General features: G+C 37.6%; 1 protein-coding gene across 6 annotated transcripts in view; it reads left to right on the forward strand.

Annotated features, from left to right (window-relative positions):
* Positions 1 to 25278, forward strand: part of Cntn4 (contactin 4) — a 995812-nt gene that overhangs the window by 805040 nt on the left and 165494 nt on the right. For all 6 annotated transcript variants that reach the window (XR_005972615.1, XM_041635217.1, XM_041635207.1 and 3 more), the window contains 2 exons: positions 6760 to 6896; positions 8587 to 8716. Coding sequence is in view for 5 of the 6 variants with exons in the window: in XM_041635217.1 (XP_041491151.1) it covers positions 6760 to 6896; positions 8587 to 8716 (267 nt within the window). In the remaining variant the exon portion in view is untranslated. The remainder of the gene's footprint in view (positions 1 to 6759; positions 6897 to 8586; positions 8717 to 25278) is intronic.

A 25278-nucleotide genomic window follows, 5' to 3' on the forward strand; every position in this document is an offset into this window, starting at 1 on the left:
CTACCATGTTGTAAGTTAAAACTGAGATTTTGATTTAGCATATCATTTATTTTAAATGACCAGAAAACAATGCATGTTTAGATGATGAACATATTTTAAGAAAATGAATTCAATTTTTTCCAAACCAAACCATTACAGATAAAGGTAGAATTTGTATTTTTTAAACCTCTTTAACATCTGTTTTAGCTTAAGAAAACTAGATTGTCATATGTATTTCCGTGTTCACCCTGCTGTGATATGTTGATTTGGTTGAAGAATATGAAGAAATCTGGACTCACAAACCACACATATGTGGTTGGAACAGTAAAAATTCATGGATGCTGTATGGGGTTCCTTGGGATCCACAATGTTCCACAGGTGACATTTTGAGTATCATAGGTCCAGATGAATATCCCCAATGTCATTGGCAGGTAAAACATAATTTTGGGTCCTTTGGCTAAAGAAGAGGCCTCGAGCAAAGCAGATCCCTCTCTTTCTGGTTCCAAACATCCCTAGGCCTCCTGATAGCACGGGGATGATGCCACTTAACTTGCATGTTGGTGTTTGTGTTAGAAGTATTATGCCTCATGTGATGCAGGTGAGAGTCACATGTAAGTGATGTATATGGCTGATTGTATTGGGAATTTATGATGGTCTAAGGAGGGGAATGAATTCAGCACAGTCAGAGCAAATTCACACAAACATTAGGTCACAGCTTAAGTAAATATGAAAAGAAGGAATTAATTCCTGTTAGAGTAAGGTCATAGGTTAATGTTGGAGTGCAAATGGCCTTAGTGTATCAGTCCTAAGGCCTTTTAAATAGTGGACATACTGTGATTTATTTTTTTCTCTCTAGCTCACTTATAAAGTCATGAATTGTCTCTAGCATCCCTGGGAGGAGAAGGGAAAATATGTACTTTTATAGTTGTCACGTATGACCGGGGTTAGTATTGCCATTTCCGATGGATGATCTTATACCCATGCACCCCAAAACCACTAATTCAGTTCAGTGAGTAAAATCAATTTATCTGTCCATCCATAAATTAATAAACAAATAAATGATTATGAAGGAGAACATAAAGTTTGTAGGAAAATATGATAGGGATTCTGGAAGGGGTGGGAGGGAAGAAGTTAGGGGCAGTCATTATCATGGTACATTGTGTGGAATTTACAAAGAATAAATTATTAAAATTATAAAAGAGAGATAATATAGCAGATGACACACAATACTTAAGCTGTGTGTGCCGAGTGAGCTCCAAATGAGGAGGATTGAAGTTTGAAGGGCAGAGGGATTCTCGAGGACATACACTGCAGAGCAAAATGTTTGTTAGGAGATGAAATGAAGGAGAGTGCTCCTGAAAACAAGATGGTGTAAACAAAGATACAGAGGCAGGAACTGGCTTACTATTACAACTAAAGACAAAGAAAACCTCTCTGCCAAGAACTTAAGATTCACTGGCTGAGGAGAAAGTAAGAAAATTGGGTGCGAGCAGATGGCAGATGAGTTTAAACATTAGCCCAAAGATATGAAATAATGGTGATGGTCTCTTAATGAGTGTCACATTGACAGCGGGTGAAGCATATTTACAGACCCCATCCAGTAGCTGAGATACACATGCAATCATATTCGCTTTCTATGTTAATGAATACCTATTTACAAAAATATGCCCACTATGACTTGCCTTCTAGGGTATCTTCACATTTTCAACTGATGTCATTACAATATCTTATGTCTATGCGTGTTTTGTTTGCACATATGTCTGTCTGTGTACCATGTTGGGATCTGGTGTCTGCAGAGGTCAGAAAAGAGCATCAAAACCCCCTAGAACTGCAGTTAAGGATGCCTATTTGCTACTGTGTGGGCACTAAGAACCAAACCCAGGTCTTCTGCAAGAACAAGTGTTCTTTACTATCAAGCCATCTTTCCAGCCTCACACCATAGTGAGTTTCATGTTTGTTTGGCGATGTTATCTGCAAATGTGTTGGTCCTGCCCTTACCAGAAAAAAGTCAATCAGGTCTTATACAAAAATGAGAAAACCATAAAAAAAAGAGTGTGTGAATAAGGGAAAAAATAGAAAACCACAAGTGGCATGAATCCCGCTTATTTAAAAAGTAATGTATAGGGCTAGAAAGATGGCTCAGCAAGCAAGAGTATCACTGCTCATTCAGAAGACTTGAATTCGGTTCCCAGCATCCACACCTGGAGTCTCTCAAATACATACATAGTTCCAGGGGGATCCAATGCATCTGGCATCTGGGGACACCTATATTCATATGCACATTCAACCCCCACAGTCACATAGACACAAAACTGAAAGTAAATTTAAAAAATTTACAAAGCAATGCAAAGGTAAGAGTTCACATATGAAAGTCAGAGGGAGTTTTATAGTGTCAAGTGTTCAACTTTGTGTCATTCAAGAAGAAAACATGCGCTTCTAACCTCTGTGCCCCAAAGCTCTTCTTGTAGTTACAAGACCTCACATCAGTTCAGTGTTTCTCAACATGGGTGTGGTTAATCATCAAGTCATATTTTATATAAAATGTGACAAGAAATGTTTAGTGTTTAAAACAAAATAAGTCTGCTGAGGTTGAATTCACTATCTTCTGAGAACCCCTAATCCTTGGAGAACTCATTTTGAAACACTATGAGAGAATGACAGTCATTGTAGTGTGGGTACCAGGTGGGCATCCATCACAGGTGAAAAAAGTGGAAGTTGTCTAACATCTTGAAGCACAGTGTAAGTGTCCTTTCAGTGTAATGTAAATTGAACATCTGAGATTAATAAAATATTTTTTATAATTATAATCTATATATTCAACACTAAAGGATGATTAGTTCTACCTAGAACAAACACTGGGGACATTATATTTAAGGTAAATTCAAACTATCTTGAAAGTTTTACTAATAGTGTTGAGAATTCTAGGAAGCATATATATGAAGGTGGTAATGTAAAACTGAGTAATTCCCTGCCCCCCCAGACTCATAAAGCTCACTACAAATAAGAGCAATGCTATAGCCAGGCCTCTGCATTTCTTGGAAATGACTCATCTTTTCTGGATTGCTGAACCATTAGAAATAATTGCAAATATCTATAGATCAACTTTTCAAAAGTTACTTAAAAAATTTTGCCTATGATGCCCTTTCTCTTAGATATATAAAACTCCAAGGTCTACGACCAAGTCCTGCTCTTGTTTTTGTGAGAAATTTCTGGTTTTCGGGAATGAAAAGAGCTAGATATGTCTGAGAATTGTTTGACCCCTTGAGTTCAAATTATATTTGTTTGAAATAGAAATTATTATTGGATAAGAGGGTTGTATGACTCCAGTGGCTGGAATATACAAACCTTGATTTAGGTCATTTCTGGCAGTTATTGAACAAAAGATTGAAATGAATAGATTGTTCATCTGTCAAAAGATGAACAGTATGACAGGGTCAAATCCCAGCATAGCTATTTAATCTTACATTTGAACTTGTGTCTTGAGATGAGACTTAGGAATGATTCTTCTGTTTTAAATGTAAAAGAATGCAAAAGATACAAAGAGTAATTTCTTTTTTGATACGAGTTTATTTAATTTTGTTTGATGTGTGAGCTCTAGAAAAGAATATTAAGGAGTTGTTGTAAAGTAGCAATTCTTACATGTGGGCTTCTGTGAGATGATGTGTAGGCCGTGGAGTTGAAAGTTATCATGAATTTTGATAATACGGGAGAAGTACCATCCACTCTAATGCATTATACAAATGGTATTTTCTAAGATGCATCAAGCCAAAATGTTCGCAATGCAAAGATTTTTAACTTGGTGGCCCCAAAGCATATAAGCACCTATGAACCATCTCTACCAATCATTAGACTTTGTATAGAAAGGAAGAATCACCCAATTATAATAGATGTGATTCATCCAACATAAAAGTGAGTGAAGACAGTGGTGATGTGTGGTTTTGAACTGGAGATTATCAAATGGCACATTAAAATATAAACTATCTCATTCTTTGCCCTCATATAGCAGATTAATCTGTGTGTGAATGTGTGTGTGTGTGTGTGTGTGTGTGTGTGTGTGTAAATCAGAAGCCACCCACCTTGAATTTTAAGACAAGACTTCATCAATTTAGTTAAGCTGGCAAACGTGTTATATAGTGAACCCCAGAGTTATGCCTGTCCATGCATCTAATTCTGTTAAACTAGCTGTCCAGTGAACGCCAGAAATATGCCTTTCTCCTCCTCTCTGTTTTGGGATTGCAGCCATGTGCCCCCATGCCCTACCTGTATATGTGGATCCTAAACATTGAAGTCATATCTTCATGCGTGTATAGGCAATGCTTTACCAGTTAAACTATCTCTCTTCTCCCAGCCCCCCATTCTTCGCCTCCCTGAGTTTCTGGGTTTCTATGCAGTTATTCACTTTAAGAGGCGTGTATTTAGATTATGTTAATTTAGCTCTTCTGAATTGATTTCATTTTGAAAGCAAAGAAAGTACCTGATGACGCTTGTCAGACACCCAATTAGTTCCGTACTAGGCAAATTAGCTGTGAGTGTCTCCTCTGCCAGGACAAATTGTCCATTTTTGTCAAGCCTCTTGACCCCACTGCAAGAGAAAGAATGAGACCTCAGAGTATCTAATTAGTTTGAAATTTGTAAGGTCATTCAAACTCTTTTCAAAGCCCCCCTTTCCTTCCCCATCGCCTTTGTTAGTTAGCAAGGTTTGGCTTCTAGCTTTCTATAGTTTAGAAAGAATGAACCCAAGTGTTGCTGGAAGCGGGTGACATTGAAATCTGTCTCTGCAGGTGTTTATGAAGTTTACTGCTTTAACTTCAACCTGACATTGCTTCCAAGTTACATTTGTCCTTGCTTGTTTTGCTTTTTCTTTCCAAACTCTTTTTCAGAAGTTTGCTCTTGTTAATATTCCACAGATTTCTGTGCCTTTCTTGTTTGCTTTGTTCCCTCGGACTCTGCAGGGGGTGAATATGCTGCAGGTTGAATGTGTATCTGGCAGGCTAAGCCATTAGTCCTAACGGAGCTGCACACTGGCATCTCCCAGTAGAGCTCTGGGAAGATATTACCCCTTGAGCTTCCCTTCCCATTAGCAGCAAGATGATAGAGGACAGCAGCCAACTTGCAGCTCTTTCAAAGATGCAGGTTATAACCCTTCATTCAAGCTAATGCTTGTTGATGTTGTAACGTTTTTTTGAAGTTGACCCTTTTGGCCTCGCCTCTTAAGCAGCCATGCATCATCTCTATCAGGAGAGGGTTTGCAAAATTGGGTTTTGCTCTTTGAAAAACATGGAATTGCTTGTGGATGGAAAAGAAGAAAACAGCATTTAGTCAAGGACCTAGAGACCTCTGCTGGTTAAGTGACTTACTGAGTGTTTTTCTATTTTTGTTTATTATTCAGAAGGTAAGATACACAACTTAGCCTTCACATTACCGATTTCCCTTTGAATTAAATTATCCACGACTTATATCTTCACTGAATGTGTAAACAAAGGTCAAGTCTGCTAAAAGACATGTTAAGAATACTAAGTAATATCTTCTGATTAATAATGGTATCAACTCTGGTTATTAAGTTAACATCAGGAGTTATTCTCCTGTAGAAATGCCCCATAAATGGGTAAGTCCTCAAATCATAGCTGTGGTGATTTTCCACAGGACTTTTAGAAAAAGTCTTCTACCAATAAATATAGCTGAGAAGACAAAAGCATTAACTGTACTATAGGCAAGAACTGATATGTATAAATATTTTCATGAAATATTGGCTACACTATAATATATAGAATAACAAAATATGTCTTAAATGGAAGCATGAAAGACATGCTAAAATGTGAATGATTGGGGTAGTATTCAGTATTATGAAATGTGATAATTAAATGATTCTTTGAATTTCCTTGTGAAACTGTGGGTAGAATTTGATTTTCTAAAAGAGCTTGGTAAATCCAAGACTCACTCAAAGATGTTGACTTTAAGGATCATACAGCTAGCTTTCTTCAATTACAATAATAGATGACAATATTATTATTAGTAGTAGTTATCATTATTATTATTTTAAATAACAACAATTATTCATCATGGACATATAAGGGCTACAAAATGTGTCTATGTAACCTATGGGAATGAAATACGTTAGTAAGAGGTGAGTTAAACTGTTTTAATGGAAAAAAACTCAGTATGCAATGGTTTAAGTAAGTTCAACTATCTCAAGTTCATCTTTTCAAACATGAACAAGTAGCCCTCACCACTGCATTGCTTTGCATTGCAATATTATTCAAGGGCCAAAATATTTTCTAGCCCATTAAAGTTTTTTTTTTTTCCACTTTCCAGTCAAATGGGCAAGGATCTAGAACAAGCGTCTGAGGGTGCCTTTTCTACTTTCACTAGCGACCAACTGGAAGGAACCAAGTCACCTAGTTACTTTTTAATGAAAAGGAATCTTGGGAAAGTGTAGGTAGGAATTCATGACCTCATCCAAAGGTGGTTCAGTGATCCTTAAAGTTTTCTCATATTAAAAGCAAAATAATAGCAATTCTTAAGTGACAAGAATCATTTAACCCATTGTTAATAGAAGTTCAGTCAATTCTGCCTTCAGTGATTAAAAAGGTCAAGAATATGGCTCAGAAACACGGTGCTCAGAAAGGGTATACACTCTCCTTAAATGTCTTCTTGCCCTTATTTGTATGTCGTTTGGAAAAGGAATTTGATTAAAAGTCCATTTTAATGTTAAATTGCTTAGAATAAAAAAAAATGACTCTGCAGTGAATATATGCCTCCTTGTTTTTTGTACTCTTTTAGCTCAACCTAACTGGGTTCAAAAAATAGATGATATCCATGTGGCCATGGAAGAGAGTGTCTTCTGGGAATGCAAAGCAAATGGGAGGCCCAAGCCTACCTACAGGTGGCTAAAAAATGGCGACCCACTGTTAACACGGGTAAGTAAATCGGTGGTAATTGTGGCAATTGTGTCTTAATGTAATGGAACGTTTAATGTGGCCTCGTTGCTATGGAAACAGAAAACTGTTGAGTTGTTTTCAAAATAATAAGCAACAAAATTCCATTAATGGTATAAAAAGTCAAAGTGAATAGGTTGATAGAAAAAAAATATAAATAAATCTTGTTAAATTTCTATAGCAGACCTTTATAGCACAGATTAACACTGTGGTAGCTCTACACTAAGAAAGCCACACAGAATGCTTGGACTTTTGGTGACTTTGCTAAGATATGTAGAAGGAGACATCACAGCATCTACTTCAAGAGAAAGAATATTGGAAAGTCACAAGGGTGACCATCAAAACGCAATGTGACTCTCAAAAAGAAATTGGAGGAACAATGATATCCAATTCAATTTTCTTTATTGTGTTTTGCCTATGCAATATCAAATGTTACCTGGAATTCAGCATTTTCTTCAGCATCCACATTGAGAGCCAGTTTTCATTCTCGGATTTCTTTCCTGCATAGTCAACCTAGGAAAGAAAAACTGTCTGCCCTGGGCAACTGATAAAGGGAATAATTTCTTCTGATAACCCCAATCTCCTGGTCACCCACAATTCCCTGGAAGGCTCCTCTTATTTATCATTCCCTCTGTTACAAAAGTCAACAAATTGCTAGTGTGCAGGTTTCCAGTCACTTGGCATTTCCCTCTCTTTATGAAATGTGAGGGCTAAGGATGCCTTGATCAAAGTCTAATAAAATATCCATTCAGCTAGATAGCAGTTTTTAAGAAGACAAGTGTTTTTACTCTAAGTTTTTGGGTTCACTGCTGTGTGTGTGTGTGTGTGTGTGTGTGTGTGTGTGAAAGAGGGAGTAAATCCTTAATGAAATATAGCTTGACACTAAAGTTGCATGACTTCAATTTGACACACGAGAAGGTTCTCTTGTCACATATACTTACTATCTTTGATTCTGCCACCTTGACTAGTAGCAGATCATTTAAGTGTAAATAATCACAATGACAGCAATCAAGCATTTGAACAGTGATTCATTTTTGAAATACATTTTCTTCTGTGTCTCTGGCTAGCCAAAAACTCACTATATAGATCATCCTGTCCTCAAACTCAAGAGACCTCTCTGTCTCTGCAGCCTAGTGCCAAGATTAAAGGCATGTGCCACCACCCTGCCTAGTAGAATATTGAATTATTAGTTCCTATTATTTTCTGGTCAACTCATCAGGCACTAAAAATTTGTGTAAGACCATCTGAGATAATAACTTATAAGCCCTTAAAGGACTTAAGAAGTCTAAACTCTAAATGATAAATTTGATTGTATATTCTCCCCTTTCCCCAGTTAACATAATGTCATAGATTAAAAGCTGCTCTTCATCTTTCAAGGACAAGTCCACTTATTTATAGGGCATATTCATCTGAATGACTTCACTATTAAATCAACACGAATGCAAGAGAATCCTACAATTTAAATTCCATTTACCAACTGATATGCTACTGGTTCCACTTGCCATCTGACCTGGCACTGATTTACTTGACAGATAAGCAGATCATGTTAATGTAAATTGCTTGTATGATGACTATTTTCCTCCCTTTAGGCCCTCTTGACGTAGCATGTAGCAAAATTGCCTTAAGCTCTCAGCTGTAGAAGGTCACTATTTACTCCTCTTTTCTTTCACAGGACAGAATACAAATCGAGCAAGGAACACTCAACATAACAATAGTGAATCTCTCAGATGCTGGCATGTACCAGTGTGTGGCAGAGAATAAACACGGAGTTATCTTTTCCAGTGCTGAGCTTAGTGTAATAGGTGAGTCCTTAAAGTGGAAAGAAAAAAAAATAAGGGGAAAAAACCCACAACTCTTTTTTTTCTCCCTCCTTCTGCTCTTCATCTGGACCTTGGGAGCTCAGTCCAGTGCTCCAATGTGGATCTCTGTCTCTATCTCCATCCATCACCGAATAAAGGTTCTATGGTGATATGCAAGATATTCATCAGTGTGGCTATGGGAAAAGGCCAGTTCAGGCAACCTCTCCTTTTCTTCCCAAGGACCTAGCTGGGGACATCTCCTTGGACACCTGGGAACCCCGCTAGAGTCAAGTCTCTTGTCAACCCAAAAATATCTCCCTTAATTAAGATATCTTCTTCCCTGCTCCTATATCCACTCTTCCTCCATCTCAGCCATCCCATTCTCCCAAGCTCTCCCCAATCCTCCCCTTCTCCCTTCTCTCTCCCCCCTCTCTCCCATCCACACACCTCCGTGCTCCCCACTTTTGTCTGGCAATCTTGTCTACCTCCAATATCCAGGAGAATAAATATATGTTTTTCTTTGGGTTCACCTTCTTATTTAGCTTCTCTAGGATCCTGAATTATAGGCTCAATGTCCTTTGTTTATGGCTAGAATCTACTTATGAGTGAGTACATACCATATTCATCTTTTTGGGTCTGGGTTAAAACCCACAACTCTTTAAGTGACTAAAGTAATAAGTAAATTTGCCAACCATAAATGCTCATTTCTAGAGAATGTATCAAAATATCTTAAGGTTTGAGGAAGTTCTAGAAACAAGTCACATAGCCTTCAAGTGATTGGAAGAGACCACTTTCTAAATGGGCCTCCTCTATGCTTACAGCAGCTAGCACAGCTCCCTTGGCACTCGTTTTTAATCCCTCTCCAGACCTTCCTAATTGAATTAGGTTTCTGAAATGGATCTGCTGTGATTGTTCTGAATTGGTGCAACTTCAGCTTGGAGGGAGTAGAGCTGAGTTGGTTTGGAAAGGCTAATTTGAACATCTTGCAGAGTGACCATGTTCTTCCATGTCTGAACTTTCCAGAAGGTGTGCTAGTGGTCTGCTGATGTTTCTCTGTCTTCCCTTTGGAACTGATGTCTCTGATCTACATATCCACCATCCTATCTTTCTCAATGTTTTTGCCTTTAATTATTAATGGCTTAACTCACCAATCCCTCACCAATGCATTTTCTGAGACAATCTCTCAACTCCTTTATTCACTTAATACCTTCATTTATCTTATATTCCTTTGGTGCTTATCAAATGCCAACTGTGTTCTTTGGTGTTGTACTTGGTGCTGCAGATGCAGTTTTCCCACAGGTCAATGGAACACACTGCTCCTGCCTGCAGGGCTTTCTGTCCCATACTCCAAACCCCAAGATGGCTTCCTCATGTAATGACTAGAGGCTATCTACCTGGAGCACTCCTCCCATTACTGATTTTTGTGTTGACTGTTATTTGTATTGTTATTTGTATCCTTAATAACAGAGGCCAGGAGTATATTATACTTTGATAAGATCATTCCTTTTTCTCCCACTGAATTTTAAACTCCTATGATGCCAAAGCTCATAATTGTATCCTCAGGGCTGAATAAGTATATAATAGGTATTCAATAAAAACGGATTTAAGATATACTTTCAGAAAACAGATTCTTGTGCAAGCAAATACATGATTAAATAATTGGTTAATCTAATATATGGGTATTTTTTAAGTCCAGGAAAGCATAAATCCATAGAAAGATTTTAAATTTAGCTATTACTACTAGAAAGGTAATATAAGGCCCTAAAAGCACCAAAACAATTATAAACTATTTCACCAGCACCATTTTTTTTTTTGGTTATCTAAGACAGGATTTCTCTATAGCTTTGGAGCCTGTCCTGGAACTCTCTCTGTAGATCAGGCTGGCATCAAACTCATAGAGATCCACCTGCCTCTGCCTCCCAAGTGCTGGGATTAAAGGCATGTGCCACCACCACCCAGCTCACCATCACCTAACTGAGAAGGTATAAGTAATAATTTTTGACTGGCCATAATCTAAGGAATATGAGGAAAAGAGCAGAGAATGAGAGTAATTTGCATAACCAATAGCCTTTCTTGTCTCTAAGTCCTGACTCTTCCACTTAAGACTGTCCTCCATGACCACCATGTAGATCTTACATCCAGAAGTATATCAATCTCAAATTGACATCTTCCAACCTCTGCAAAGGAAGGAAGGAAGGAAAAGTCTTCACAGCTACTCTTCTTGCTCTCTCTAGGCTAGACCAGGGTCTTGAAGCAAAATTACTGAGAGTTAAAAGAGCCACACAAGCTGTATACAGCGAGCCTCAGAGAAGTTTACGAATACTTCATTTTCAAGGCATAGCTTTATTCCCAAATCCCCACCTTGTAATGTCATTAACTTGGGTGCTACAACTTCAAGTCAAGATTTCTGAAAGCACAGGCACCTTCCAATCAGAGCCTAAGGAACAAAGATAAAAACTCCTATGAAGTAATTAGCCATCCTGATTGCAGCCACATTTACCATGAGCACCATAGTGGCATCTCAGTAAAGACACGGGCCTGCCTGCCATTGGCAACAGGAGGATTGGTAGGAACCCAGAAAGGCGAGTTTGGTTGATAGGCAGGACTAAGCATCTGAGCCCTGAACAAGTCAGATTTGACAAATACAGACAGAAAAAAGACCAATACGCCAGGGCAGAGTACAATGGCCTGAAATCACAAGGTACCTAAGATGATTCCCTCTGAATATAGAATCCTGAATGTCTTTCAAACAATTGATTTATGTGCCTAAAGCATAAATAGACAGAATTTAGCTGAAGACATAAAACTGAAATAGTATTAATGAACAGCTTCAGAAACTCTTAAAGGACAGATTTACAATGCCATCCTTAAAAGCCCATTTTTCTTTACAAATTTATCACGTTATGTAGTTTGAGTTAATTTAAGGGCATTTCTGTGTTGACTGGGGATTTCCTAAAGTCTCACTCAAGGAGAAGACATTTGTTCTTTAAAAATGCAACATAGATAGATATTGCTTAGCTGTAGTAAACTACAGCAGTCTTTTGTTCCACAAGATACTTTGTTCCTTACAGAATAATAATAGTTTGACTCTTTGGGCTTGTATATTCTAATCTCATTGCCTGTCTTACAATCGTGAGCTTAAACTGATATTAAAGAGACAGTGAGAATTGAAATTATGTACTTTTCAATGGAGAAGGAAAAAAAAGTGTGCTGGCTTCTGCTATTGATACACTATTAGGACTCCTCAGTGCTATGGGGGAGATTCCCTTTAATGCTAGATAATAGCCCTGACATCATGAATAAGAGATGACTAGGAAGTATATACTTAATAGGCTTTTCCCCTGGTCAGGCTTTATGTGTTCTATGTGAATATTTAATGTATTTGTAACATGTCTATTTTTAATGGATTGAAACTGCTAAATAATTAAAGTATTGGATGCTTTGCTCACATGGCATAGAGAGAGTTTTACCTTGGGTTAGAATTACATAGAGATCTCCTAGTTTGTAATGGACTCGTTATAACTTACCTTTTTAAAAAATTAACCAAATATTTTAAAAGTTTCAAGTAACAGTTACATTTGTTTCTTCTGTGTGATTCAGGTCATCATGTGTGGAGGCAAGTGTCATAACCCACTGAGCAATCCTACCTATCCTCCAAGTCTTTTTTTCCACTAGTATCTTCATGGTAATATTCCTTGGTCGGTCAGAATCCTTGGGCTTCCTTGAGGTGCTGCAAATAAACCCGTCATGATAAAAAATAATTCTATCCCTTTCTTTGACTTTTGCAAATATATTAGAATTCAAGTGAATAAAATCCTGAAATAATCAGGAAACTTGATTGTTGAATAAATCATTTTAAAGCTAATAGTAACTGTCTACACTCCTAATGTAATAACTTCTACTTATATTCACAAAGTGGAAGGATTGCTCAATGAATTTCCAAAATGTGTGTCTCCTTGTTATGTTTGATATAGAATATTTCTACGATGTAGATCATTATGATATAGAGGATATCAAAATTCTTAGAGCAGAGGCTCTAAGCATTGAGGGAGTGTTCTTCGGGGGAAAGAAGTAAGATGAGAAGACTAGGCAAGGAGAAGCAGTGAGCAGTGATAAGGGCGTCATTAAGCGAACTTTAATGCAGGTGTGATATAGAGGATGGATTTTTGCAACACAGATCACATCTCAGAGTTATTTTTCCTTGAGGTAAGGACGCTGGTTTTTACTTAAGTAAACATTTCAGTTAGTTCCTGGAGACAGATATGAGGTCCTAGGTGGGAGATAGGGTATAGAATGGAGCAGATCTCTTTTCCCATTAATTTCCCATAGAAGAGAATAGTTTGGAAGCACCAAATACCCAACATTCATAGTACTAGAGACCAGAAAACAGAGAACAGTTTCTGTGCCAACCAAGACACTTAGGTACTTTGTCCAATTTTCCTGGACTATGAAGGGCAGTGCAATTAGTATACTAGAGAACCTTAGTCTTGTGCAGAGGATACCAGTGAGAAAGTTATCTACCCAGGAGTCCTTGGATATGACATGAATTTTCCAGGATTTAAATGAAACTGTAGCTGCCTCTGTCCTGAAGAAATTCTTTTTTTTTCTAGCTGTTACATAAAATATATACTGGCAACCACTATTACACTATATTTTAAGGAGATGCCACTGAGGGAATTCTCCTGTCCTGCTTGAAAAAGGACATCTGACCCTAACAGGACACTCAAGAAACATCAAGTAACCGATGGTCCAATTAAAGTGAGGTGCAGGGTTGAGCAATTATCCAGTTAATTTGGCATTTATCCAGATGATTGGCTCCCAAATTAGAAAACCATTAAGGCTAAACTAAAAGTTATTTCAGAGGGACTTTCACAAGTGCATCTCAGCCTGATTTCTCAACTGCCTCGTCGAGCCAGATTACAAAATAATCAAATGTAGGAGTGTGAGCAGCATCTAATGAGAGGACAAATGTCTTTCTTATCCAAATGCAACTGTCTAGACAGAAACTTGCAGATGCAGGCTGTACTGTAGTTTCCTGGCCTCCCAGACCCAAACAATCCCACAGAAACCATATTAATTACAAAACTGTTTGACCAATGGCTCAAGAGTATTCCTAACTAGCTCTGATACCTTAAATTAACCCATTTCTATTAGTCAATGTATTGCCATGAGGCTTTGGCTTACCAGTAAGGTTCTAGTGTCCTTCTCCTTTGGTAGATCCATGGCGTCTGCTAAACCATTGATCAAAACAACTTCATTCATCAACCAATAATACTAACACATATGCAGAAGGACATCTCACGTCATCATTGAAGCACAATTAATAAAAATTCAGAGAGAGAAACTGGGGTTGATCGTGAAGAGCTGAAAAGCAAAACAGCCAGCCACTGGCTCTTTACCTCAACCTCAATCCAAAGCGGCGATCCTGCCTCCAGGAATCTCAGAATGTGATTGGTTTTTGAGAACTGCTTCCTCCCATCTTGTAATCCTCTCTAGGACTCAGATTGTACTGCCTGGTTTCTATAGCAACTAGTATGGCTACTGGGATTAAAGGTGCATGTCATTATGGATACTGGAATTAAAGGTGTGTGTTACCATTACTTGGTCTGTTAGGCTGACCATTGGGATTGTTTGGCTCTCAGATCTTCAGGCAGGCTTTATTTATTAAAATATAATAGAAATGCCACTACAGAAACTCAACCATCATAAAGAGGTAAGGCAAATGGTTGGATCTCAGAATCAAAGTTCAGACATTTAGAAAGTTACTATGTTCACACTTGCCAGATAGAAGAGGATGTTGTTAACCCTTCTCCCTGTCAAGACCAGGAAATCTTTTGTAAATACCTTTTTCAAACTTGGAAGTTTGCACAACAACATAGAGTTGCTCTTGTTAACTATTCCAAAGCAAAAACACATACATATATAGCCTCAAAAATCAACACTATGAATCATTTTTGTGATTATCAATTTTTCTGCACATTATAATAATCTAGGGGATCTTTCTTATGATGCTGCACTGTGCTCATATCAGGTAATTCAACTTTTGTACCCAGAACCAGGTACCAGAATCTTCAAAACTATCTGAGTGTGACTCCAAAGAAATGCAAACGTTAGTAACTAATGTTCTTACTGATCAGATCTAAATACCATAGGATTTTGCCTAAAATCCTGGTTTTCAAACTTTACTGTGAACCAAAATAACTTAGATAACATTCTATTCAAAATATTGTTGCCCCCTCCCCCAGAATTTATGGATACTGCTTCTGATATGAGACATGAATATTCATTCACATTTCTATCAAGGAACCAGACCATGTTGTCATTTCTGGTCAAGAACATACTTCCAGTTCTGGACAGAGCATTTGCTTCCTTTTTAAAAGCTGAGCATATTCTGTCTTGGTAAATCTTTGGTTAAGATCAGTATTCTATATCAGAATTTGTTTGTGTAAGGGAAATATGAGGCATCATGGATTGCCATCGTGGCTAGATGGTCTGTGTCACCAAGACACAAGTAGAAAAAATGAGCTGGCAAACTACCATGTGAAAGCTGCGCAAAGCAACTACATGCTGTGGTGTGGGAGGTCCTTCTGTCTGTGTGTTGCTTTTCTTGGTTAATGAATAAATAAACTGCTTTGGCCTGTTGATAGGGCAGAACTTAGGTAGGTAGGGAAGATGGAAATAAATGCTGGGGAGAAGAAGGGCAGAGTCAGAGAGACTATATGGAGCCACCACCACGGTCAGACATGCCAGAACTTTGCTAGTAGACCACGACCTCATGGTGATATACAGATTGATAGAAATGGGTTAAATTAAGATGTAAGAGGTAGCCAATAAGAAACTAGAGCTAATGGGCCAATCAGTTATTTAATTAATACAATTTCTGTGTGGTTATTTCGGGGCTAAGCTAGCCGGGCAGCTGGGACAAACAAGCAGGCCCTACTCCTTCAATTATCTGTGTTGATATTTATAATGTTTTACAAAAAGAGATTCCTAACACCTTGATCTTCAAATGAATAACTTTTTGTTTAAGAAAGAAAAGTGCAAATGTTTTATTACATTACTGAAATCTTCACCAACCGGTAAGGCTCTTTTTCCTCTGCTCTCCTTGTTTCCTTGTCTTCTTTGGCTTCCAATAGTTCAAGACTAATTTATCTCTCTCATACAATCCCCATGAGATTGTTTTGCTTTATTTCTTCTGTTTGATTCCAGTAATATTTTACATTTACTAACTCCTCTATATATTTTACCATTATCCCCCTCAATTCTCTTGGGTGGGAAAACGTAACAAAATGAGATAATTATTTTCTTCTCTAGCTCCTTCTAATAACAGATTAATTACATTTTGGTAGCCTGGCTTAGGGTATATTAGAATTGACGTTTATTAAGTTTTCCTAGTGGGAAGTAAAGGTATCAAAATAACAGAATAGAAAGACTCTCTGTCCTTACTGGATACACAAATTACAATGCACAGAGCAATTGCCATTGTGAGATTTCTATAAACAATTGGTACTGTGAAATTTGGGATTTTTGGGGACAGTGTCTCAAAAAAGAGATAAAAAGAAGAAAAAAGGAGAAGTTATTATTTTTGAGTTAGAGCTTAGGAGAGTGATAAGGTTTAGCAATGAAGGTCTGTGAACCACTACATTGGAAGGAGAGCTGGGCATATAATTACACGATCTTATTTAGGGGATAATTATTCCTCCCATCTCCTTAGCATGTCTGAAGGTGAATTAGTCTTCTAAGGGATAGTTTCCTGGCCAAGTAATTCACACCTGTAATAACTCTAAGGGAAGAGATATGTAAAGTTCTAATTTGACAGGTAGATCAGACTGTTCTATCTCTACCCAGGACCTGAGATCGAACCCAGACTCCAATCCTTTGACCACAGAAAATACTTTTGTTTTAATGGGCCTCAGCAAAGGCCTGATATGCTCAGCTTTTCAAGTAGCATTTTAAATCACAAGAGGAGCAATTGTGAATCTTCCCTTGCTCTTATTACCAGGGAAACATGGGGTGGAGTCCAAAGCTAACAAGTGAGGGCAGGATGCATTCTCACGGCCTCTAAGGTTGCTAATATACCTATCTAGCTACCTAACACAATGAAGATGTTTCTGTATTCTAGTCATTGGTGAAACCAGTCATGTTAAATCATAACAGAAAAATTCATAGTGCTTAATCACTAGGAGTCAGCTCCTTTCTGCTCATCCCACCAACATCATTACATGATATCATCAAAAAAGTAATCCTAACTTCTGACATTTACCTGGAGACAGTTGGGGGAGGAATGGAAAGCACATTCAATATAGTGACTATGCTTGGCATGAAAGGAACGGTTCTGCCAACGGGAATGATGTGTATTTTCTTTAAATCTAAATGCTGACAGAAACAAGGCTTGGAGAGTAAGGCCCACTGAAAACAAAACTACTCATCTTCTTGGCCTGGTCCAACATAAGAGTCTGCTGTTAAGCAGCACTACGGTGGTCTAGCAGCTACCTGGCTGACTGACAGCTTGGAAAAAGACAAAAACATTCTCGGAGACACAGTGGGGAAGGCACTGAGCAGGAATTACAAACCTCTGTAGAAAATTACAGGAATATGGTCTATTGAAGAAACAGCTGAAAAATCTAGAAACCAATGCTAAAGAACAAGAGGTTTATCAGTTACCAGAAAAATAATTCAAATTAACCATAATTTTCATTCTTAATGATTTTTTTTAAGGCAGCAAAATCAAACTGATAAAGTGACACATGAGAAAAAAGTAGAGTATCACAGACATAGAAGATGAAGAAAAAGAAAAGATTCTGGGGATAAAGGAAGACTGCAGCAACTGAGTTGAAAAATTTCACAGCCAACTTAGCCAAGAAGAAGAAATAATTTAATTCAAAGACAGAGCATTGGAAATAAGAGAGGGAAAGGAACAAAACACATAGAAAAGTGAAAAAGCCTACAGAATTTATGTGAGAGTTCAACAGAACTATGTATATATCCTGATATTCAGAAAATAAAAATAAAGCATTAAGTAACAAGTTTGAATAAATGATGGCTGAAATCTATTTTGGAGGGGAAATGGATATAACGATTCAAGACGTTCAAATAATCCCTCCTAGAGTGAATCCAAATAGATATACACTTAGACACATGATAACCAAACTTCCAAAGTAAGAAATAAAAAGAGACTGTTCATACACCAAAAAAGTAGCATAACTCATGTATGAGAAGGATTCTGTAAGATTGTTAGTAGACTTCTCAGCATGAATTTTCCAATCCAATAGAACTAAGATAAACTAATAAAAATGTTGGAAAAATATTTCTGACTAAAAATATAATATCTAACAAAACTTTCTGTTTAAAACTAAGGAGAAATAAAGACTTCCCCAGGTCAACAAAATCAAAAGTTCATAGGGGTTTTTGTTGTTGTTGTTTTTCTTGCCCTGCAATAAATCCTGCAGGAGCTCTTCTGAGTTAAAAATGAAAGATGAAAAAGACATGAAAATTTTAATCAAACTCTCAAGTAGAGATGCAAACATATATGAATGTAGTATTTTAATAATATGACATAGGTGCAAAAGTAATTTTAATTCTAATATTTATAAAGAAAAAAGTATAAAATGAAAATATAAATCTGTATTTTTAGTATATATTCTTAAAAATAATTTTTCGTCTGTAACGTAAGAGTGGTTGTATAGGGAAAAACCTTCTATTTAGGACGAAATTTAAGTTGAAAGTTTGAAATAAATAATTCTGCTTTTAAAATATGCTGTATAATTGCAATGGTGAGCACAAATAATGTGTGTTTATCATATACATACATGTGGAAAATACACAGGAAAGTGAGCAAAAACTGAAAACATGCCACTATAAAAAATCAAGGAAACACAGAAGAATATATAAAGGAAAAGAGGGGTACAAAAGTAAAAGATGTACACAAAATCACAAAATGACAATTTCAATTCTTTCCCTATCAATAATTGTCTTAAATATAAAATGAATTAGAAATACATTTAAAAGACAATTGGCTGAATGGATTTTTAAATATCCAAACTATAGGCTATCTTTAAGAAATTATATATAGGGGCTGGAAAGGTGGCTACGTGACTCAGAACATTTGTTGCTCTAGCAGAGGACTTGCATTCAATTCCCACCACCCACTTGTTGATTCACAGTCATCTAGAATTCCCACTGTACGTGATCTGGTGCTTTCTTATGACCTCCAAGGGTACACATGTGGCACAATTGCATAAATGTAAACAAAACATTCCTACATTAAAGGAATATAAAAAATAGTGCATCAGATAAGACAATCAAAAAACTGAAACAGAAGACAATATTACATCATTGTTAAAGGATCAATGTACAACCATTGGATGGTGTGTGCGTGTGTGTGTGTGCATGCACGCATGTGCACATACGTGTGTGTGCTTAAGCATTAGAACTTTATAAAATATGAAGCAATGAGGGAAAAAATGATTATAGAATCCTTTGGTATCCTACTTTAAGTTTTGGAAAGAAGTAGGAAAAGAATAGGAAGCCTGAACAAAGTACACCAGTTGACCATAACTGACACCTGTAGATCAACTCTGCATAACATTCTTCACAAGCATGGCTGGGAAATTCTATAAGACAGTCCATGTGCAATGCATCTCAACAGGCATAAAAAGGTTAGAACAATGCAAAGCATCATCTCAGTACACAATGGGATAAAAATAGAACTAAATAATTAAGAACTGAATACTTTGGGAAAATCCACAAATGTGTCAAAATAGAATATCTGATTCTTACATTATTGATGTGTAGAAAGAAATGAAAGGGAACTTGAAAAATATCTGGAGAGAACTGAAAATATATAGACTTATTTATGCAGCATGAGTTGTAGTAAGAGGTAAATTCATAGTAATAAATAATTTTAAAAAGTTACCTAATCAGAAACCTGTGTTGACAACTAAAAAGTTAAAAAGGAAACTAAACAAAACAGCAACAACAAAAATAGTACTCACAGGGAAATAATAATTATTAAAGCACATCACAAAAATAAAGAATAGGAAAGATATAAGTAAAAATGAAGAGTTCATTCATTAAAAAGATTGAGAAATTCGGCAAACCTTCATCTAGACTAAGAAAAAGACTCAAAATAAAAGATAACAAATAAAATATTGCAAACTATAACACAGATAACGTTTCAGTTTAATACCTAAGAAGAAGCAGATTAATTGCCACAGACTACCTGCCCAGCTAAGTGGTAAAGAAGTAGTTAATTTGAATAATTGAATAATTTATAACCAGTTTAAAAAGTAAAAGGCTTAGCTAAAGCCTCCCAAGAAAGAAAGACCCAGGACTAGAGGACTCCATGGAGAATCCTACCCAGCAATTAAAGAGGAATTTGCACCAATTATGCTCAAACCTTCCACAGAATCTTAGGAAAGGAAACAGAGCCGGCCTCCATCCCTGAGCTGCTTGATACTATGAGCAGCAGACATTCATACTGTGCATCCCCATGATCTGCTGTTCTACAAATATTCCCCACATGACACCAGCCAAATTCGTCAACGTGAAGGATTTTCCACCAGAGTCGCGCAGAATTTATACCTAAAACTTAGAGTTCATGGTGTGAATATCTGCCTGTGTCTTGTGCTACATGGCAGGACTGAAGGCAAGTGCCAAATTTCATTTGAGTCAATGAAGAAAAGCAATTGACAAAATTCAACACCATCTTAGGAATTGACAAAAGAACACTTCACAATAAGGTTAAAAAAAAAACTGCCTCCGTGGAATAGAAACCACATATTAAACAGCCTGCCAACATCCCACTCATTGTTGGAATCTTGAAAGCCTCCTGTGATTGGGAGCAAGGAAAGGACGCCCACCATCATCATTATTGTTTAGCATAGTGCCGGAAGTCCTAGGCCGGAAGTCCTAGGCAGAAGAAATTGATGATAAAAAGCAGTAAAGGCCTCCAACTTGGAATAGGAAGAAAGCAAAATCTTTGAAGATGACATGATCTTGCATTGTGGAAACACAGAAGCAGCTACAAAAGCAGAAGAGGTCTATGAAACTAATAAATCATTTCAGGGAAGCTGCAGGCTGCAAAATCAAGACATACAAAGAACTCAGCGACACTGCTGTTTACCAGAAGGGATCAATCCAAAAAGGAAATCAAGAGAAGTCCTGTCTATGATAGCATCAAAGAGAAACTAATTTAGGAATAATCAAGAGGGGGGGACAAAACTTATGTACTAGAAATTACATAATATTGTTGAAAGAACTGATGGAAATACACAAAGAAAACACTCCCTGTTTTTATTGGGAGACTCCACACTTTTCCCAGATCTGTCAACAACTTTTATAAAGTCGCATGAAAATCTCAGTGAAAAGTATTTTGTTAAAGAAAAATAATTCCATAAGAACTCAAGGGGGCCATAAATAGCTAAGATTATATTAGAAAAGAACAGCATTGGAAGCCTCATGATTCCAGACTGCAAGATATGTGTCCATAAGTGTGCCCTGCACATAGGTTCATAGGTCAGTATGAGGGAGGGATATCCCAGAATACAAACCATGGAATCCATGACCAAATAAGTTTCAATTATGGTACCCAAATGCAACATAGCAGACTGGCATATACACATACACACAAAGTCCTTTTAACTAATAAGACCTAGAAGGATGGTTCAGTAGATGGAGTCATTTATGTACCGGTCTGACATCCTTAGTTTGAGTCCAAGGATTTCACAAGATTGTAAGAGAGAATCATTTCCTGAAAGTTGTCCTCTGACTTCTAACCTCCAAATGCACTCTGTAGCATGTGTCTGTGCGCGCGCGCACACACACACACACACACACACACACACACACAGAGTTTAATGTGGTATTATAAGAACTAGATATTCACATTTAAAGGGATAAAGTTGAGTTCTGCCTTAATAGCAATAACATCAAACAAAAACTACAGATGTAAGAAAACAACAGTGAAAATGACACATGTGGAATGGAGATTATGTATTTGCATATTTTTAGTAAAGGATTACTGCCTAGAGAACACAAACACCCTCTGCAACTTAATAACAAAAACCAAAACAATTAAAAACAGACAAAGGGAACAGGAGAAATGTTTCAGCTATAAAGGGGTAGGCGCATAACTAAAAAAAATTAAAAATAGACTAAGGTCTTGAATAGACATGTTTGTAAGCAAAGATACAATTAATGAAGAAATACAAATCAAAATCACAATGAGATTTTTGTCTCATATCCTATAGAATGGCACACACCACTCCACAGAGTAGGAGGGGCAAAGTATGGGAAAAAATAGCCAATCCTAGAAGGGGACAGTGGAACCCTTAAAAGTGGCCAAAACAGAATAGGGAATCAGTGGGTTCAATGAATTGTAGCCTATGAACTATTGGTGAGAGTGAAAACGTTACAACAGCTTTAGAAAATAGTATAGCTTCTCACTGAAAAGTTAGAGGTTATCATAAGACCCAACAAGCCTCCCTCTTAGAACATATCCAAAATAACAAAACCAGCATCCCAAACAAGTATTTGTACACTCATGATCACTGCACCATTATCATCATGGTTGCCAGAAAATGGAAGCCATCTAATTGTTTATTATGGAAGCCATAATAAAATACAGCACACATACAATGAAATATTACTCAGCCTTATAGAGAAGAAAATACTGATGTGCACTCCAACATGGATGAACCATGAGGACACATGAAATAAGATAAGATCGTTACATGAGGAAAATTCTGTTGATTCTAGTTACATGAAGCACCTAGACAATTCAAATTTATACTAATGGAGGCAGTAGTATAAATGGAAGGGAAAAAGGGAAGATAAGAAGTCATTGATTAATGGGTTTATAAATCTTCAGTTTTGCAAAATGAAAACTGCTAGAGATCCATCACAAGGAGTTTACACTAATGTATACAGAAAGGAGCTAAGATGGTAAATTTCATGTTCTGTGCTTCTTACCACTATAAAAAAGAAGATATTGCAGTACATATTAATCTTTACATATATGAATTTCTTTGAGATGTTAAATTCAACATCTGATTCCAGGTCTGTAAGAAAGCCTGGAGCTATGGGTCTTTACTGACTGCTAGTGTTAATTTTGCTCCAGGAAGCATACATTTAAGAGCAAAACTTTTTGTAAAATGTCTAGGTCCCAGTCATCGTGGGAGTGGTGGTTTGAATGTAATTGGTCCCCATAATCTCATAGGGAGTGGCACTCTTAGGAGGTGTGACATTTTTAGAGTTGGCGTGGCCTTGTTGGAGAAAGTGTGTCACTATGGGAGTGACTTTTGAGGCTTCCTATGCTCAGACTACTGCCCAGTGAGTCAGTCGACTTTCTATTGCCCACAAGCCAAGATGTAGCCAGCACCATGCCTACCTACATGCAGCCATGATCCCCAATATTATGGCAATGGACTGAACTTCTGAAACTGTAAGCAAGTCACCTCAATTAATTTTCTTCCTTATAAGAGTTGTCATAGAAGAGACACTGTCTCTTCGCAGCAATAGAAATCGTACCTAAGACAGCAAGTGTGTTCAAGAACTCATGACCTTAATAGACCCCATTCACCTATTCATATGATTAATGCTGTGTTAACTGGGATATCATTAATGCTGAATCTTGGGTCTAGATCCATTTAATCTTCAATCTAAGCCATTGCAGCAGGTAGCTCTCTCCTTCATATAGTCAGGAGAAGCAGGACAAAGCTATGCACTTGGTATAATGACTCATGTTCAATGTGTCTATCTTCCCAGTTTCATTATCCATGAGCGTAACATAACCCAAGACTTGATAAAAAGAAAGAAAGAAAGAAAGAAAGAAAGAGAAAGAAGAAAGAAAGAGAGTGAGAGAGAGAGAGAGAGAGAAAGAAAGAACGAAAGAAAGAAAGAAAGAAAGAAAGAAAGAAAGAAAGAAAGAGGAAAAAAAATTGCCAGGTATTCAGTACTTATTACAAGATCGCAGCCTGTGTTATTTTTCTACCCTGAGGAAACTGTGGCTCATAGAGGCTCCTAAAACAATTGATTTGTCTTTTGAGTAAGGCATGTGGCTCTTAATAAAATCTTTTAAGAGTGAGTGAAAATGAACATGGCCAAGGACAAATTACAAACTGGATGCCAGCACAACTGTTTCTGAAACCTTGTAGAACGAGCATGATAGCCAGAAATCTATCTCGGTGGTGTTCCACATACAGCTCTTTTGCATCGTGATATGTTCCTATAGAAACAGAAGCCCTTAAAAACACTGTGATACCTTGATTCACGAAGTCTAGAAAACAGATTTGCTGAATAAAGTGAACCCATTGAATGAACTGGGAAAGTGTCAATATTCTTGCCTTTTCAACACTGTATGATGTAGAAAATAAACAACAACAACAACAAATTGATGTTACAGCTGCAAAGTATGGCCTAGATTCAACAAGCTGAAAGTGCCAGAGTTCATGTACCCTGAACCCTGTTGCCAATCCCCAAGTGTGTACTTTGTAGTAACTGGACTATAGGGTAAAATTGTCATTGAAAGAAACCCATCCTGGCCCTGAAACCAGAGCCAGTGAAAGAAACACACCCTGGCCCTGAAACCAGAACCAAAGAAATACACACAGACCCTGAAACCAGAGTCAAAGAAACACACTTTGGCTCTGGAACCAAAGTGGGAAAAAACAAACAAACAAACAAACATACCCTGGCCTTAAAACTAGACCATAAAGGCTATAAAGGGCCAGTAAAATGAACACATTTTGGCCCTGCAACCAGAGCCAAATCTGCCCCTGACCAACAGAGCGTGAATCCAACCAAGCCCTGAGCAGGAAAACCACCCAGTCCCTGAGCACAAAACCATCCAGTCCCTGAGCATAAAATACTGATGGAGGAAGGTCATTGGTTAACTAATAAAGAAACTGCTTGGCCCTGATGGGTTAGAACACAGGTGGGTGGAGTAAACAGAACAGAATGCTGGGAGGAAGAGGAAGTGAGCTCAGATGCCAGGCCGCTGCTCAGTGAGGCAGACGCACACTCCTCTCCAGGGCAGACACAATGCAGTTAGCCGCCAGGTCAGACATGCTGAATCTTTCCTGGTAAGACTGGTGCTACACAGATTGCTAAAAATGGGTTAGTCAAAATATGAGAATTAGCCCGTAAGAGGCTAGAGCTAGTGGGCCAAGCAGTGTTTAAATGAATACAGTTTGTGTGTTGTTATTTCAGAGCATAAGCTAGCCAGGCGGCCAGGAGCTGGGCTGTGGGAAGAGGCCCGCAGCTCCCACAACAAAATCCAGCAAATCTCTGAGCTTGTTCTTGCCCAGGAATTGAAAGCCAACCAATTGCCACCCTAAAAATCATTATCCTAGAAAAACTTCACCCCAAGAAGTCATGTATAAGCCCTGTGTCCAGTTTTCTGCTGCCTTTTTCCACCCTGGCAGAGGCAGTCACCCTCCTGGATTATTCCCTCCTAATAAATCTCTTGGAATAACCTTTTTTTCACAGGATTAGAGCGGAGCAGAGAAATAACCACTTTTTGCTATGGAGCAGAGCAGGCACAACTGTAACACTTTTGCTGGGGA

This window comes from Microtus oregoni, unplaced genomic scaffold (genome assembly GCF_018167655.1).
Source record: "Microtus oregoni isolate MIOR12 unplaced genomic scaffold, Mior012 000002F_ref0000024, whole genome shotgun sequence".
NCBI classification, from domain to species: domain Eukaryota; kingdom Metazoa; phylum Chordata; class Mammalia; order Rodentia; family Cricetidae; genus Microtus; species Microtus oregoni.